Source organism: Suncus etruscus, chromosome X (assembly GCF_024139225.1).
Source record: "Suncus etruscus isolate mSunEtr1 chromosome X, mSunEtr1.pri.cur, whole genome shotgun sequence".
NCBI classification, from domain to species: Eukaryota; Metazoa; Chordata; class Mammalia; order Eulipotyphla; family Soricidae; genus Suncus; species Suncus etruscus.
Genome location: NC_064868.1, coordinates 95,183,358 through 95,201,738, shown reverse-complemented (window position 1 = coordinate 95,201,738; position 18,381 = coordinate 95,183,358). Strand labels below are relative to the sequence as shown.

General features: G+C 42.2%; 1 protein-coding gene across 1 annotated transcript in view; it reads left to right on the top strand.

Moving 5' to 3' along the window:
• The window catches only part of F8 (coagulation factor VIII), a 120,640-nt gene that overhangs the window by 50,819 nt on the left and 51,440 nt on the right, over positions 1 to 18,381 (top strand). The window contains exons 13-14 of the mRNA XM_049766654.1: positions 7,989 to 8,198; positions 11,589 to 14,559. Coding sequence (XP_049622611.1) covers positions 7,989 to 8,198; positions 11,589 to 14,559 — 3,181 coding nt within the window. The remainder of the gene's footprint in view (positions 1 to 7,988; positions 8,199 to 11,588; positions 14,560 to 18,381) is intronic.

Genomic DNA, 18,381 nt, shown 5'->3' with positions numbered 1-18,381 from the left:
CAAACGCCTCTGTGCTATCTCTCTGCCCCCCCAAAAAACATTATTATAATAATTCCCAGAGACAATACAGATGAGGGCTGGAAGGACCAGCCTATGATATGAAGCTTACCACAGAGTGGTTAGTGCAGATAGAGAAATAACTACACTAATAACTATCAGGACACTGGTAGTGAGTGAGAGAAATAGAATGCCTGTCTCAAATATAGGCAGGGGTTGGAGGAGGAGGGAGATAAGGGGCATTGGTGATGAGAAGGTTGCATTGGTAAAGAGGTGTGTTCATTTTTATAACTGAAACTCAACTACAAACATGTTTGTAATCATGGTGCTTAAATAAAGATATTTTAAAAATAAATAAAAATAGGACTGGAGTGATAGCACAGTGGTATGGCAGACCCGGGATGGACCCAGGTTTGATTCCCAGAATCCCATATGCACTCAGGAATCACTCCTGGCAGGCTCACTGGACCATATGAGATGCCAGGAATTGAATCCAAGTCAGCTGTGTGCAAGGCAAATGCCTTTCCCACTGTACTATGCTCTGGCCCATATCACAATTTTTTTTTTGTTTTTTTTTTTTTTTTTGGCCACTCCTGGAGGTGCTCAGGAATTACTCCTGGCTCTGTGCTCAGAAATCACTCCTGGCAGGTTCAGGTAGCCATATGGGACGCTGGGGATCGAACCTGGGTCTGTCCTGAGTCAGCAGCATGCAAAGCAAATGTCCTACCACCGTGCTATCCCTCTGGTCCCCTGCCATGGATTTTTAATGTCTGCACACATAATGAAATGTACAAAAGAGGGACCAGAGCAGTGACACAAGCTAGCCTAAGACAGACTGTGGTACGATCCCCCAGCATCCCATATGGTCCCCTAAGCCAGGAGTGATTTCTGAGTACATAGCCAGGAGCAACCCCTGAGTGTCACCGGGTGTGGCCCGAAAACAAAAAAAATGTTCAAAAGAATGATGAAGATGTGTCATGTGCCACATAGAGAAATGTAAAATAGCATATCAAGGAAGTATCACATTGGCAAAATATTACAACCAACCATTATTGCTACTATGAATAAAAGGATATTCTCTTACTTCATAGACAATCTCAAAAGCTACCAAACAGGGGCCGGAGAGATAGCATGGAGGTAAGGCGTTTGCCTTCCATGCAGAAGGACGGTGGTTGGAATCCCGGTATCCCATATGGTCCCCCGAGCCTGCCAGGAGTGATTTCTGAGCGTAGAGCCAGGAGTAACCCCTGAGCACTGCCAGGTGTAACCCAAACACAAACAAACAAACACAAACACAAACAAAAAACTACTAGTTTCTAGATTAATAAATGAGTTTCACCTGATTGTAGAAATCAAGGGGAACATATAAGTCATTTGTATTTTTCTACATCATCAGAAAACTATTGGGAATGTAAATCACAAAAGGATACAGTTAGTAATAACTCAAGCAATGGAACACTCATGTGCAGAATTGATTTGTTAAGAATGACCAAGTTTAGGGTTAAAAAGGCTGAAGTGGGGGCCAGAGAGATAGCACAGCGGTAGGGCATTTGTCTTGCATGGGGCCAATCCAGGACAAATGGTGGTTCAAATCCTAGCATCCCATATGGTCCCCGTTGCCTGCCAGGAGCGATTTCTGAGCACAGGGCCAGGAGTAACTCCTGAACATCATTGGGTGTGACCCAAGCCCCTCCAAAAAAGTAAAAATAAAAATAAAATGTTAAAGTGCAGCTTTTACAAGACCCAGGTTGTACCCCAGAACCACATGGTGCCCTATGCACCAGTGGAAGCAACTGCCAAGTAGTGAGTCCTCAAAGTTCTGTTGGCTCTGCCCCCCTCCAATAAAAACTGCAAAAGAATTACAATATTCTAATGAATGAAAATATGGAAGTCCATGCTTTATGGATTGGAAGACAAGGAAGAATGAAGTATCATTCACCCCTGATTGATTTATAGATTTAATGTAATTCCAGAAAAAAACTCAGAATTTTTTTGTTGGTAGTGAAAAGCAAATTATACAATGGCAAAGGACCTGTATTAACCTGTATTAACCAAAACAATTTTGAAAATGAAGAATTAAGGAGGAGGAATCATATGATCTGATTTTAAGGCTTAGTTTCGAGCTGAATATGAGAGTCAATATAATACTGACACAGATCAATGAGAGTAGTTTTATATATATATATATACATACATATACATACACATATATATTCTGTAAAAATCAACCTACACTTATGTGGCCTATTGTGTTTTGCAAAAATGAAAACATTCAAAAAAGAAAAAGTAGTGTTGGGACAACTGTTTATTTGTATAAAAATATGAACCTTGATGTAAATTTTCACTCTTTTTTGGTTTGGGGGTCACACCCAGCAGTTCTCAGGAGTTATTTATGGCTCTATACTCAGAAATTAGTCTTGGAGGTTCTCAGAGAAACCTATGGAATGTTTGGGATCGAACCCAGGTCAGCTGCATGCAAGGCAAATGCCTGACCCGCTGTACTATCACTCTGGCTCCCCTAAAATTTCACATTTTAAATAAATTTCAACTTGGGTTTGGAGCAGTGGTGCAAGTGGTTGGGCATCTTCCTTGCATGCACTAGCCTAGGACAGACTGAGGTTCGATACCCCAGCATCCCATATGCTCCCCCAAGCCAGGAGCCATTTCTGTGTGCATAGCCAGGAGTAACCCCTGAACGTCACCGGGTGTGACCATAAAACAAAAAACAAAACAAAACAAAAACAAAAAAAAAGAAAGAAAGGAAAAGAAATTTCAACTCAAAATGAAACATAAACCTAAATGTATGACCTAAAACTACAAAAATTTTCCAAGGAAGAAAACATCTCAGAAATATCACCAAAGTCTGGGCCAGAGCAGTGGCACAAGCGATAAGGCACAACAAGCCTTGCCCGAAGTAGCCTAGGACCGATTGATCCTCCGACGTCCCATATGATCCCCCCAAGCCAGGGGCAGTTCTAAGCGTCACCGGGTGTGGCAAAACAAGCAAAAAAAAAAAAAAAGAAAGAAATGTCACCAAAATCTAAATTCATAGACGAAAAATTTGCTTGTTTTGTTTGTTTGTTTTAAACTCACAGTGAAATGCAAAGTACTTTATTTTTAAACTTCTAAATTTGAAAACAAGACAGCCCAGGTTAAATACGTCTTCTGAAACATGATATGCCCATTTGGAGCCCAGAAACAACTTCTGAAACTCCAGGTAGAAATGCTGCAGCCAGCCCATCGTCTGTGGCAGGGGACGTGCCATTTTGGCTTGAGGGTCCAAATGTGTCCACACACACGTATGTGAGTCCGTCCCGAAAGTCTCCTGGGATGCATAGACCATGTGTGGGAAACTATCGTCATCATAGAAGAAAAGTTTGTAAAATGGACTTCATATAAATATCAATATTTGAGGTGAGAGAAATATCACAGGGATTAAGGCACTTGCCTTACACATCACTAGTCCCACTTAATCACCAGCAATTCATCACCCCCAAAGCCGCACAAGGAGTGATCTCTGAACACAAAAAAGAAAGCACCCTCAGCACTGCCGGTTGTTGACCAACCCCTACCTCCAAATCCAAGCACTGCGCAGCCGCTGGAGGGGCTTTGTGTCTAAAACTGCTTTTGAAACTCGCGTTTAAACAAGAGCTTGATTCACTGAGCTACCCATATACGTTGACTGTACTCTGTGGGATCTCAGAATGATCGTAAATGTGTACATAAAATACATTGACATCCCCCCAGGTAGTGCCACTGATGGGAGCAAATAAGAGTCTGCAACTGCTACTGTTAAAGACCGTGAAAAGACAAATCAGAGATACTTAAAAAATATTTGCAAATATGACTGTGGTATAAGAACACACCTAAAAGGAGTCAGGAATATATCATGGCCTTCTTTCTCAAGCCTTTCAGGCCCTCAGCCTCAGGCAGGGTTAAGCTGAAGGGCCCAGGGATGTGTAGCAGTCCTCTCCGTGGCTGCCCTTCGGCCGGACCCAGGCCAAAACCGCAGCGATCCTCTCGCCCTCCCGCCACCTCTTTGGCCAATGGCGGGGCCTCTTCCAACTCGGACCCTGCCGGCTGCCCGAGCCGTGATCTTCGTTCACCAGAGAAATAAATGCTCTCCAGAGAGAAACATGGGTTCTCAATCCACGTGCCCACCACCGTTTGGCAAGATTTCTGGGCTGCCCCGCCCGTGGAGATACTTCACCACTGAACCCTAAACCTTTTTTTTGTTTGTTTTTTGTTTTTGGTTTTTGGGTCACACACGGTGGCGCTCAGGGGTTACTCCTGGCTCTGCGCTCAGAAATCGCTCCTAGCAGGCCTTGAGGGGATCATATGAGATGACGGAATCCAACCTGGGTCTCTCCTGGGTCGCCCGTGCAAGGCAGACGCCCTACCGCTGTGCGATTTCTCCATCCCCTGAACCCTCAACCTTTTAAAAGTCAACTTGTGCTGTACCTAGATCTAGACAGAGAGAGGTTGGCAACATCAGAGAAAGCAGATTGAAAGCAAGATGTGTTGGAAATGAAATGCCCGTCTGCTCAGAGGCTGAAAAGGTCTTCCTGAAATAACTTTGGAAGGGGCCTGTGCTATCTCTCTGCCCCTTCTTTGTTAATTTTTAAATTCCTATGGTGGGGGCGTGGGGAATGGCAAAACACCACTGAGCCATGCACATTGTGCACTGTCAGGCAGGAACGGGAGAGGGAAGGAAGAGCTGCAAAGCTTTTTGCAAAGATAGTTATTGTGAGGAAGGGTAATTGTCCCTTCTGGTCCTTCTTTTGTTTCACATTACTATAATAGTGTGCATTGTATCATGGACAGTGAGTCCTAATTTCACCACATCTATCTAAATATTACAAAGGTTGCCCATTTTGAACACAAGTTGAATGTGTGTGTACATTTTATGCTCATTTTTTGGGAAAGATTCTCTTCTGAAATATGAGAATTCTGACTAGTTGGGTTGGAGGAAGGAGAAATGGGAGAAGGGAGGTATTAGGCTGAATGTTCATTTTCCAAGACACAGATTCTGTTATATGTGTGCAGCTAATTCAAGACTGCTGTGTATATAATGGACAATTTAAGTCCTTATTTGAAGCATCTAGCTAGCCCATCTAAATAGTTTAGAAGTGTCCAACATATGTTAAATGTATAGGTAGTAAAATATCACTTTGTAAATATCAGTTTTACTAAAATTGGTAAGAAATAATGTCTTGGGGCCAGAGAGATAGCATGGAGGTAAGGCATTTGCCTTTCATGCAGGAGGTCATCGGTTCGAATCCCAGCATCCCATATGGTCCCCCGTGCCTGCCAGGAGCAATTTTTGACCCTGGAGCCAGGAATAACCCCTGAGCACTGCTGGGTGTGATCCTAAAACCACACACAAAAAGAAATAATGTCTTGGGAGTGGGACTCTTAAATCACTTCTGTGCACAGTGTGCTAGCCAGCTAAGTTGTTTTAAGAGGTGGACGGGAAAGAATTGCAAAAGGTAACATGCTAGTGTGTTCCTTCATACAAAGACATTTTTAGACAATCATTTTTGTATGTACACACATTTTGTTTTGCTGTGTATTGTGTATAGAACGGACATGATATTTGTAAACATCTAGCCTTTAACTCAAAGTGGTTCTTAAAGTGGGTGAATACTGCCTCCTAGTGGGTTCGGGGAAGGGTTGGGAAAGCAGTAGTAGCCTTAGGTGCAATTGTAGGGGTTGTAAGTGGTGGTGGGGGCGATCCTTTGCTGTTTAAAGAAGGTAGATTTCCAGAAGCGTACTGAGTGATTCCCCCCTTGAAAAGTTTAGGACCTTTTTTATAGTTTGAGAACTATGAAATAAATTTGGGAACCTATGCTCTGAATTTTAAAGAAGTTGCCCGTGTATAGCAATAAACAAACAAATAAATAAAATCAGCACCTTTTGGACTGCTGACTTGCACAGGAAGGCTTTCTGTAAATGAATTTTGGATATGCATTAGTTTGCCTCTAAATGCTGTGCATTCCTATACATGTCTATGAAGTTGGATTGGTGTGAAGGCAATAATTTGTAAGGGAAAAGTTCAGGCCAGAATGGTCATATTTAGAAGAAACCTCAAAATATAATCATTGTTATGTTAGCAGTTTGAATTAAATAGTGTGTACATTGTGGATATGTTCTTATATACAATATCTAGTCTTTCTAGGTATTTATATAAGTGCTGAGTCTACTTAAAACTAGTATAAAGCTTGTATATAACTTGAAGAAGTTGGTGAAAATATCCTTAGAAATGAAATGGTAAACCATCTCTTCAAACAATATACTTCTTATTCATTGGGCTGGGGGAGGTAGAGAGGAAAAACTTAGGGAAGCTCTTTACTGGGGTGTAGTAGAAATTTTCAGCTAACTTGCTGCCCAAACTTTATTTGCATTTCATCTATTATTTTTCTGTATATATTGTATATAAACTGGAAAATGGGTCCTGATTTTTTAATACTTAGTCTCCAGATATTAAAGAGGTTTCCAAATGTATGACAAAAGTAGAGTTAGTGGGGCCAGAAAGATAGCACAGCAATAGGGTATTTGCCTTGCACGCAGCTGACCCAGGATGGACCTGGGTTTGATCCCCGGAGTCAGGAGTGATTTCTGAGTGCATAATCAGGAGTAACTCCTGAGAGCCACTGGGTGTGGCCCCAAAACCAAAAAAAAGTAGAATTAGTAAACTAACACCTTTTGTATGCTTTGTGTTAAAATTAATCTAAAGCTGTTTTCAGAGAAGAACTTTGTGATAGAGAGGACAAAATGGAGAAAATGAAGGGTTTTAGACCAAAAAGAGACACTCTGGGTTATGACCATTGTTATACTTGTGTGGTTTATTCAACACTACTGTGTGTGTGTGTGTGGTGTGTGTGTGTGTGGTGGACAAACTAAGTCCTTATTTGAAACATCTAGTCTTTCTAGATGGTTAGAAGTGCACAAAGTATGTTAAAGGTAGAGGTAGTAAAATTAACACATTTTTGTAGAATTTTTTTGTTAAAATACATTAGAGAGGGGCCAGAGCGATGGTGCAAACAGTAGGGTATTTGCCTTGCACGCGGCTAACCTAGGATGGACCATGATTCGATCCCCTGGCATCCCATATTGTCCCCCAAGCCAGGAGCAATTTCTGAGCACATAGTCAGAAGTAACCCCTGAGTGTCACCGGGTGTGGCCTAAAAAGCAAGAAATAAATACATTTGGAAATGGAATGACTAGAATATTAAAAATGCTTCTGAATAGTTCATGTCTGTTCTCGTTCAGAGGGAGAGGATAAAAGCACAAAGGGCTTTAGAGTAATATGTTTTCAGTTAATTAAGATTAGCTATTGTCTTATTATTGTCTTATGTCTGTATTTTGTTTTATTTATCTGTGTATATATAGTCTATATAAAGGACAAAATGTCCTAAAGTACAACATCTAATCTTCCTAGATGTTTAAGAGGTTTCTAGTATAAAAGAGTTAAACAAGTACAGTGTATTCTTTGTTAAAAATCAAAGTAAAGAAATATGAAAACAATTTGAGGAAGTGTCGATATCTACTTGGCAGTATATTTGTTTTGCAATCTGCCCATTGGATTGATAGGGTTAAGACAGTGCTTCTCAATTATTTTCTATCATGCCCCCTTAGGAAGAAGAAAACATTTTTCGCACCCCCCGCACAACTGTAAATAGTATCTTTATTTAAAAAAACTTTAACCTGCAAAACAAAAATATATAAAAATAATTTGAGCTGATTTTTTAATCAGAGGTGATGTCTGGATTAATGGCTACAATGAGCATGTCTTGCAATGCATAGCTTTCAAAGCGGGATTTCAGGCAGGACACAGCAACTCTCAGCTCCAGAGAAGAGACATAAACATGGAGCTTAGCTTGTTATGACAGTGTTTGCTGAGGTCAAACGCGCCCCACTATTTGAGAAACACTATCCTACAGGAAGTTGAGCTACTACTGTTCAATCCTCTTGCTTCCTGTGTCTTACAGGCATCAATGGCTACGTGTTTGATAGTTTACAGCTGTCCACTTGCCTACATGAGGTGGCCTACTGGTATGTTCTCAGTGTTGGTGCACAGAATGCCTTCCTCTCCGTCTTCTTCTCTGGTTACACCTTCAAGCACAAGATGGTCTACGAGGACACACTTACCCTATTCCCTTTCTCAGGAGAAACTGTCTTCATGTCAATGGAAAACCCAGGTTAGAGCTTTATATTTTTTGTTTTGTTTTGTTTTGTTTTGTTTTGATTAGGGGCACATCTGGAAATATTCACAGGTTCCTCCTGGATCTGCACTCAGGCATCACTCCTAGTGGTGCTCAGGGACAATATAGGGTCTCAGGATCAAATTCAGGTTGCCCGTCTGTAAGGAAAGTGCCTTACCCACTATTGCTCTAACACTAGAACTTTATAATCTTGCCAAATGTGGCTGCAAGGTCCAATACTTTAAAGAAATACCTTAAAGAAAGCACTATTGCTGATACTGTAGCTTTTGTGGGGTGTGTTTTAAGCTGCCAGGACTTCCAGAAGTAGAAGAAGGTGGGGGGGTGTTTGCCCTCACTCACTCTGGGTAACAGAGCGATAGCACAGCAGTAGGGCATTTGCCTTGCATGCATCCAACCCAGGACACACCCCGGCTTGATTCTCGGCATCTCATATGATCCTCTGAGCCTGCCATGAGCAATTTCTGAGTGCAGAGCCAGGATTAACCCATGATCACTGCCAGGTATGACCTATTAAAATAAAAAAAAAAACATTAAAGTATTGGTGATGTCAGCCCAATTATTGTCATAACTGGAGTTTTGGTCAGATTGATGATTTTTCAGGAAACCATAGAGGGGTGGTGAAGCAGGACCATAGGTAAAGTGCCTATTGTGGGTGATAGGTGCAACAGGCATGGCTTTGCAGGGTAGGGGTTTGGGCCACCCTCTTCTCCCAAGATTGCCAGCTTTAGCTGCATGGCCATCGTAGTTATGATTTTTCATGGCTTGCTTTACATCTCTTTCAAGAACAGAGTGAGTCTATGGAATTGACTGAATGCAGACATGGTGACTACATTTGTGGGCATGATTTTTACTGCTGTAAACCTGTTTTGAACATTTGAACATTTGTTTAACTGAAACTTCTTATTTTCCTGTTCTTGTGATGTTTCCCTGTTAGTCACCTTTTCTTTTTTTCTCTCTTTCGTCTTTCTTTTTCTCTATCTCTCCTTCCTTCTTTCTCTCCTTTCTTTGTCTCTCTCTTTCTCTCTCTTTCTTTCTTCCTTCCTTCCTTCCTTTCTTTCTTCTTTCTTTCTTCTTCTTTCTTTCTTTCTCTTTTCTTTCTTTCTTTCTTTCTTTCTTTCTTTCTTTCTTTCTTTCTTTCTTTCTTTCTTTCTTTCTTTCTTTCTTTCTTTCTTTCTTTCTTTCTTTCTTTCTTTCTTTCTTTCTTTCTTTCTTTCTTTCTTTCTTTCTTTCTTTCTTTCTTTCTTTCTTTCTTTCTTTCTTTCCTTGTGTTCCTTTGTGTGCTCCAAGCTGTGCTCTAAAGACCCTGGGACCTCTACTACCAATTCCCAACCCACTGTGCTGACTTGAGGAGGTGCCTTTTCATACCTGGAATCTGAGCACTTTGGGGTCCCCAGAGCCACACCCAGCAGTGCTCAGTGGCCTCCAGGACTTTACCTACTTGGTGCTTGAGGTCCAACTACCATCCACCACATGCAAGGCAGTGCCTTAACCTCTGTACTCCAGCTCTCAGCCTTGGCTTTCAAAAGATCCATCAGGGACAGAGGGCTAGCTCAGTGGGTGAGGCATTTGCCTTGCACTCAATTGACCTGGGTTTGTCCCCTGAGCACTGCCAGGATTAATCCCTGAATACTGCCAAGTGTGCCCCAAAAATACAAAATACAAAACCATGAAAGAAATACCATCAGAGAATATATACTTTTTTATTTAGACACAGGCCTCAAAATCCAGTGTGACTTCGTGCTCCTGTCTGTGCAGGCTTTTTCCAGCTAGCACTTTGGCACTTTCTTTTGGCCTCCTGCAAAGAGGTGCTTGGTTACTGGAACCATTTTTAGAAAGCCTCCCAATTTTGGTAGAAAGCATTCCCCCTTCAAAGAGTGATTGACTTCTGGATAGATTCTTGGCATTCTAGTATTCGCAAATGCCTGCCTTCTCTTTTATCATGCGATTGATTATAGGTTGCTCATAACTGCTTGGATTCCAAAATATGTTTGACCATGGAATTCTCCAGGGCTTTATGAAATACAGCTGGAGAAAGGCTTCCCTTAAACAAAAGCAGAATTTTTCCAGAATTTGAGTTGTAAATATTGTATCATACAGCAAAATTTCTGAGGTACCTGCTCGATAATTCGGTGAGGGTGTATTTCCCCACTGGTACTTGTACATCTGCTTTACCCTCTGCACTCAGATAATCCCATTTTTAGTAGAAGCAAATGTTTCTAGCACTATGGTGGAATTTTATGTTATGTTATGTAAATTTCTGCTTTCTTGTGCTCACTTTCCCTGAGAATTGCTGAATTAATTCTGGGAAGGATTAGTATCCATTCATCCATTAGTCCATGATGTTCAAATCAAAGAAAAGGAGCTCAGAGAAGACAAATTGTTTGTGCAGTAGGTGGAAACTAAAGCCAGGGTTTGAGCCCAGTAGTCTGACTCAGAAGCTGCACATACCGCTCTGGTGAATTGCTAACCCATGTATACTATGTACTATGCTGATTTAAGTCTGTTAGCAAACAGTTCTGTGGCATATTAAGACCCATCACTATTGTGTATGTTTATTATAGTTATAGATTTTAGTTTGTTTTGGGGCCACAGCTGGCAGTGTGTAGGAATTACCACTAGCTGTGTGCTTTGGGAAAACTCCTGGCAAGCTCAGAGGACCATATAAGATGCTGGGAATCAAAATCAGAGTTTCCATTTGCAAGGTGAATGCCCTATCCACTGTACCTGTTTCTCCATTTTTATACCTATATTTTTTATTTTCATCAACCTAATTTGATTGATGATTTAATTATTGAAAGCCTGAGGAGATAACAGATCACCTTTGAAGAATATAGATTTGAGCTCCCCAGGTTCATCTAATTTTGGGGGGAAGAGTTGTGAGCCAAACCCAATGGTGCTCAAGGATTACTCTCAGCAATGTGGTCCGGGAATCAGAATATGTTGTAAAGGGGATTAAACCCGAACTTCCTGCATGCAAAGTAGCTAACTTTCTGTCCCATGCTTAATTTTTCAATTTATTATTTTTTTCATATACTTCTTGCTCTTTTTTTTGCAGTCACAGTGAATGAAATCAATATAAACCTTTCAGGTGAAAATCGTTGCAAATCTATATTTGTTTTCATGTTTAATTTTAGTATTTTCTTGTAGTCACAAACATATATGCCATAAAGCAGCAGTGGAATGTCAGCCTTATTGCCATTGTTGGACTATGGGTCACATATTTCAGGGATTTGGCACAAAGATCTGGAATGTAATGGTACCAGCTACTGTTTTTCATCTATGTGGAAATAGGGGACATCCTCTCATATGGCACTTGCTTGGATCTGGGTTACATGTAACCAAAGTCTTATTTTTTATCATCTCCAGGTGTTTGGGTGCTGGGGTGCCACAACTCAGAGTTTCGGAACAGAGGCATGACAGCCTTGCTGAAGGTTTCTAGTTGTGATGGGAACGCTGATGATTATTATGAGGGCACATATGAAGATATTTCAACCTTCTTGCTTAATGAAAATGTCATTGAACCTAGAAGTTTTTCCCAGAATTCAAGGGACCCTATCAGTAGTCAAAATCAATTTCAATCCAGCACAATTCCAGGAAATGACCTAGAGAATCATGAGCATCAAGCTGGAGAGAGAACACAGCTACATAGATCACAGAGTGTTTCCTCCAGTGATTTGCTGATGCTGTTAGAACACCCTACTCCATCCGGACTACCCTTATCTGAGCTTCAACAATCCACAGCTGTTGCTTCAGACTATTTACCCAAAATGTTAGAGAATAACAGCCCCCAGTTTCCAGCAGTGTACCTTCAACCTGAGTTCCATCTAAATACTCCTGAGCCAGAAATTGCATTAAGATTGAAAGAGAATCTGAGCACAACAATATCAGATCAATTGAACAAGCTTGACTTTACCATTTCTAGTTCATCAAATGATCTAGTTTCCCCAACAATTCTACCAGGCAAGTTAGCAACAAAGATGCCAGATTACCTGAGTACTCAATCAGACACCATTGGACTTGGCAGAAAGCCAACTCATCTTATGAGATCTGATGTATCTTTGGGCTTGAGTGAAGGAAATAATAATCCCAGGTTAATAGAAGAAGCTATAATGAATAGTCAGGAAATCCCACTGAGTGGAAATGTCTTATTAAAAGGGAAAAATGGGCTACTTGAAGAGAAAAGACGTCATGGACCTATTTCATTGACTAAAGATAATGGTTTATTCAATGAAAATAGTTCTTTTGTAAAGACATATAAAACACTAAGCAACTCAACAGCTGATGAAAATTCTTACACTGATGTCCCAGCATTATTAACTGAGAATAAAATGTCAATCTGGCAAGATATATTAAAAAATACTACTGAACTTGAAGAAGTAACTTATTTGATTCATAATGAAACATTTGTCAACAACGATACCACCAACAAAGATACAACAAAGATAACTCCTATATCAAATGAAAGTTCTTCATCAAAAAGTATGGACATAGTTCAAGGAAAAGAGGACTCCGTACCACAAGGTGAAGAAAATTTGTTCTTCAAGATGCAATTCTTGCAAAGATCAGCAAGTGGGATGGAAAGGACCTCAGACAAGAGCTTCCTGAACTCTGAACAAAGACCTGGTCATAAGCAACCAACATCTATAAGGTCAGAACAATTTGTGCAAGGTCATAATTCACTGTCAGAAAATAAGGGAGTAGGAAGAGATGATGAATTCACAAAGGATACAGGATTCAAAGCATTGACTTTTCCATACAGCAAGGATATACCTATTAGTAACTTGGAAAATGTCCAAGAAAATGATACACAGATGCAAAGAAAAAAGTCTCAGGAAGACATAGAAAAAAAGGAACCATTAGTCCAAGAAACTTCAGTTTCACCTTTGTTGCATACAGTGATTGGTACTAACAATTTCCTAAAGACCCTTTTCTTATCAAGCACAAGGCCAAATGCAGAACATTTGGATGAAGGGAAATACACCCCTACACTAAACGACTCCAGATCATCAAATGATTTAGCTAGTACAGCAGGAGATCACATAGACTGGATTTCAGAAACAAAGGGGTCAATAAACTTGGAAGACTTAGGTAAAGAAATCAAGCACATGGTAGAGGAATATCCAGACACCACAAGCATGTCTCCTGTACTAACCCAGCAGAATGTTCCACGTACTAAGCGAGCTTTGCAACTATTTCGACTCACACTAGGAGAAAGAGAACTTGAAAAGAGAGTAGTATCGAATGATGCTTTAGCCCAGCGGCCTCCAAACATGAAGTATTTGACCATAGACAACAGCACACAGATAGAGTTCAAGAAGAAAAAAGGGGACATTATTCAGTCTCTGCTTGCAAACCATTGGGTAAGAAGTAGTGGCACCATTCAAACAAATGGGTCTGTATTACCTGTTGCAAAGCTCTTGGGCCCTCCTTCAATTAAACCTACAGATCTTAGCAGGATGCCATCCCTGCACAACTCTTCTCTGCTAACAGAAGACCACACTCATACCTTTACAGACATGAGTCCTAGGGCCCAAGTAGCTGAAACAAAGAACTACTCTTTAGCCATGTTTAAATTGAAGAATATTGGAGGTACAAGAAAGAGAAGCTCCTTGGGAGAAAGTGCCATGAATCCCATCATATACAAGAAATCTGAGATGTCTGGCCAAACTGAATTACTACCTCAAATGAACTCTCATAAGGAAGATTCTTCCCCTACAAAGGCTAGCAGTGAATCTTTTGACCACCTAAATCATGTGCAAGAACTTGTCCTTCAGAAAACACAGGGCCCTGTGAAAAGGAATAAAGTAAATGGACATGGAAAAAAGTCCTCCCTGAAATGGGCCCCAGAAAATTCTGGAGACACTTCCTCTTATCTGCTTGATCCCTTGGTCTGGGATAATCAGTATGCTACTCAGACACTAAGAGAGATGCCACAGAAAAACATAGTTTTTAACACAATGAGCCCTGTTTTGACTCTGGATCCTTGGGAAGACAATAATTTAATAGCAGCAATAAGTGAAGGACAAGAGAAGCCCCAGAGAGAAGCCAACTGGGCAAATCCAGGAGGGACTAGAAGGATGTACTTTCAAAACCCGTTTGTCTTGAAGCGCCACCCCAGGGAAGCAACTTTCCCTCCTCTCCCACTAGAGGAAGATGACCTAGACTATGATGCTGTTGTCCCAACTGAAAGCAAGAGTGAAGACTTTGACATTTATGATGAAGACAAAAATCAAGGTCCACGCAGCTTCCAAAAAAGAACACGGCATTATTTTATTGCTGCAGTGGAGCAGCTCTGGGATTATGGGATGAACAGATCCCCGTATTCATCAAGAAACAGGTATGCAGACCTCGGTTACTCCTTACTCCTACTCTGGTAACCTTTGACTTTCCCAGGTGCTAAGACTGGTAGCAGTGGGACCCCAAAGACTGCTAAGAGAGTCAGATGACAGAGTCCAGCTACCACTGAGCAGCAAATGAGGGTTCAGTGATGACTCCCACCCCAAGAATTAAGGTATGATGATTCCAGATGACATGAAAAAAATTTCTGATTTTTGGTCACACCTGAAGATGCTTATGGGTAACTCCTGACTCTTCCCCCCAGGAATCACTCCCTGGCAGTGCTAGAGGACTATATGGGATGATGGGGATTGAACCCAGGTTGGCCACATGCAAGGCAAACCCTCTACCCACTATAATATATCTCCAGCATGAAATTTTTCTGATGTGTTAGTAAAGAAGAGAAGCTCCAAAGACCCCCTTGGGGAGCAGGATGAGGCCACCTCAGCCACCAGTTTTAGAAACTGCAAGAAGGGGCCAGAGTCATAGCACAGTGGGTAGGGCATTTGCCTTGCACATGGCTGATTCAAGTTTGATCCCAGGCATCCCATAGGGTCCCCCGAACCTGCCAGAAACAATTTCTGAGCACAGAGCCAAGAGTTACTCCTGAGCACTGCCAGGTGTGCCCCCCTCAAAAACAAACAAATAGAAAGAAAATTCAGGAAAAGTCTTCTCCTGGGTGAGCCCTGAAGCTAGAGGATGAAGCAGTGTACAGGTCAGAGGCTGTGTCATAGGGGCTCTTGCTTTCCAAGGTGCTGAAGATCCATGGGCAGATTGCAAGATTAGATTTTGACAGGACCAGAAAGCACAGAAAGATTTGGGAGGAAAACCTAAGGCCAGTCAAGCAGTCAGTGAATATTTGAGCCCTTATTCTCTGACAGACACATTGGTGCTGCCAAGTAGGGATTTGTGTTCTCCTGCAGACCTCAGGGAAAGAAGGGGATTTTCCTGAGAACGCTGTTCCGAAGGCCGAGTTGAATGCAAGGATGGAGATACACAGAGGTGGTCTGGGCCCTAAATCATTCTAAGGGCTTCCTGGGACAACCCTGAGAGAGGTTTCCAGGCCAATCATACAGTAGAGGAACCTAAAGGGGGCTATAGCAGCAGCAGGCCAAGAACCAAGTGGGAGATCAGCACATGTGCTTGGCTGCTCCATGGCCTTTCCACATCACCTGGCCCCTCTCGCTACAAGCAGAGCATTGCTCCACTGCCTTAGGCTGCACCTCTGACTAATACGCACCTTACACTTTTCTGCTTTAAATTTATTTCAGGGGCATACCTGGAAATGCTCAGAGATCATTCCTGGCAGGGCTTGAGGGACTCTATGTATTACCAGGGATTGAACTCGGCTCATATGGCCCTACGTCTGAAACTTTGACCTGAAATATCTGACACTTCTGTCCCCTTTGCCAATGTGCCTACTCAACCCTAGTTCGCTGAACAGTGACTCTCCCCACCCCCCATAGCACCATCTTCACCATCAGTGTCATGTCAGATCTACAAGCTGATGCTTAAAATGGGGGCCTGCCTTTTGTTTGACATTTTGTATAGTAGCCACACTCAACATGGCCCAGAGGCTACTCCTGCATGTGTGCTCAGGGGTTACTCCTGGCAGTTCTAGGGGAATCATGCACTGCTGGGGATTAAACATGGGCTGCCCACATGCATTCATCTGTTGTTTTAGTATATTAATTAAAGAGTCCTAGAGTTGGAGTGGGGATGGTGAGGCCTTTCTGGACTCAACCCGGCTCCTGCAGCCTCTACACTGTAGAGGCCTGGCAGGTCTGAAGGTTGTAGGGTGAGGGCAGAGAGATTCACAAAGCAGTCAGATGAAGTTACAGGAGTCAGCCAGCTTATTTCACAGTCCCTACAGCCATGTACACCTCCTCACATGGCCTCTATACTAAGCCTGTTACTAGCAGCTACTTCTTTACTCCTTCTTGCTCTCTTGGCTTCTGAGTTGTGGGGAGGGGATACCCACATTCATCCACTTGCTGTCTCATTCAGTCTCTCTAGTTCTGCCTTGACTCCACCAAGTTTCCCTTAGAAAATGCTGCTTCCCTGTTGTCTCCCAAAGTTCCCCTCTTCACTGGGTTAGTTGTGTCATGCTCACTCAGGTCATAATTTCTTCAGGAAAGTATTTAAGTAAGTTTCCCTCCTTGCTGCTTTAGCTGCTGATTCTAACTTTAACCTACTTCTCAGATGCTTTTGACTCCATTTTCTCTGTAGACTGAGACTGAAACCAAAAACCAAACTTCAAACTAGTAGTGGACATGGCCAGAGGATTGTCCAGCAGATAGGGAGTTGGCCTTGCAAGCAGCCAGCCCGAATTTGTTCCCCAGCTTAATATAGAGTCCCCCCCAAGTCCAGCAGGAGTGATCCCTGAGAACAAAGACAGGAGTAAGTCCTGGGCACTGCCAGGTATGGCCCCAAATAGAAATAAAAAAAAACTAGCAGCAGATTATGGCCAAGCTCAGGATAAGATGCTGCCTGTCATCATGATGCAGCAGCAAGCACCGTGAATTTTTGTGCTGGTCCACAGTTCCCAGGTTCTTCATTATTGTCTGTCATGAGCACCCTACCAGCTTTGGTGGCAGACATCAAGCTGCACATAAAGTCCCCTTGATCTTCACAGTGAGGGGCTGAGTCCCCAACAGCCAAGTTTTGGGGGATGCAGAGGTTTCAGGCTGGAACAAGGAATCACTTTTTTCAGGAAAGAAAAATGTGTTCTTGCCTCTGCCCATGTTTCCAGGCTGTCCGATTTGTCATTTATCTGTACAGGAAATATAATCAGAAAGGAAAAGATTAGTGAAGGAAGAGCTGCTTTATTTGAGAACTCTGAGGAAAGAGAAAGAGATAAACATGTTCAGAGGAAACAGGCTTCTCCAGAGGAATTCGAGTGCCAAATGATTTGGGGGATGGGTTATATATGGATATATTCCAAATCGCCTTGGCCTAGAATTTTCTGTGTGAGTAGGAATTATTCAGGGAATTTTCATAAGGAAGGGCAACAAAGTTTTGGTGATCTTCTTTCATGTTCTAATTTGGAGGGAAAGAGTTGAGTCACACTCCCAGATTTCTACTCAGGAATCACTCCTGGTGGGGCTCAGGGGACCAGGTGGCTATATGCAAGTCTTGGTTTTTACCCATGAACCCACAGTAATATGTCTCCGACCCTCTTTTATGTTATTGGAGGGGCAGTTTGACCACAGCCAACTGTGCTCCTGGCTTGCTCCTGGCTCTGCACTTGGGTACTCAAGGGGGTCAGATGCAGATCAGCCACATGCCAGTCAAGTTCAGTGTTATGTTGGGCCCTGTTTCCACTGTCATCTGTTGGTGAAGTGCCTATTTGCAACCTGTTGAGCATTCCTGCTTTGTTGCATCCTAGCGTCTGCTGCACATGTGCTTCTGGGCTAGAGACACAGTGGCTTCTGTAGTCTACTGCTTGGTTTGTCATGTCAGGAAAAATCTCCTTTTATTTATGTCATCACTAAATAAAACCTAACTAAATGCTGCAGTGTACCATGCATATGAACCAGATAAGACAATACTATGTCAATGTGAATTCCTTACAGATAGATAGGACAATGCAATTGTGCAACAATAGTCAATACTAAGTGTGAAGAACTCAAGAAAATGGAACTTTATTTTTTTTTGTTTTGGTTGCCACTTTGGAGGTCACAACCAGTGGTGCTCAGAGAGTACTCCTGTCTCCATGCTCAGGGATCACTTCTGGTAGGGCTCAGGGTCCCTATAGAGTGCCAGGAATTGACCCTCACTTGGCCATATGCAAGGCCAGCACCCTCTCCATTGTTCTGTCTCT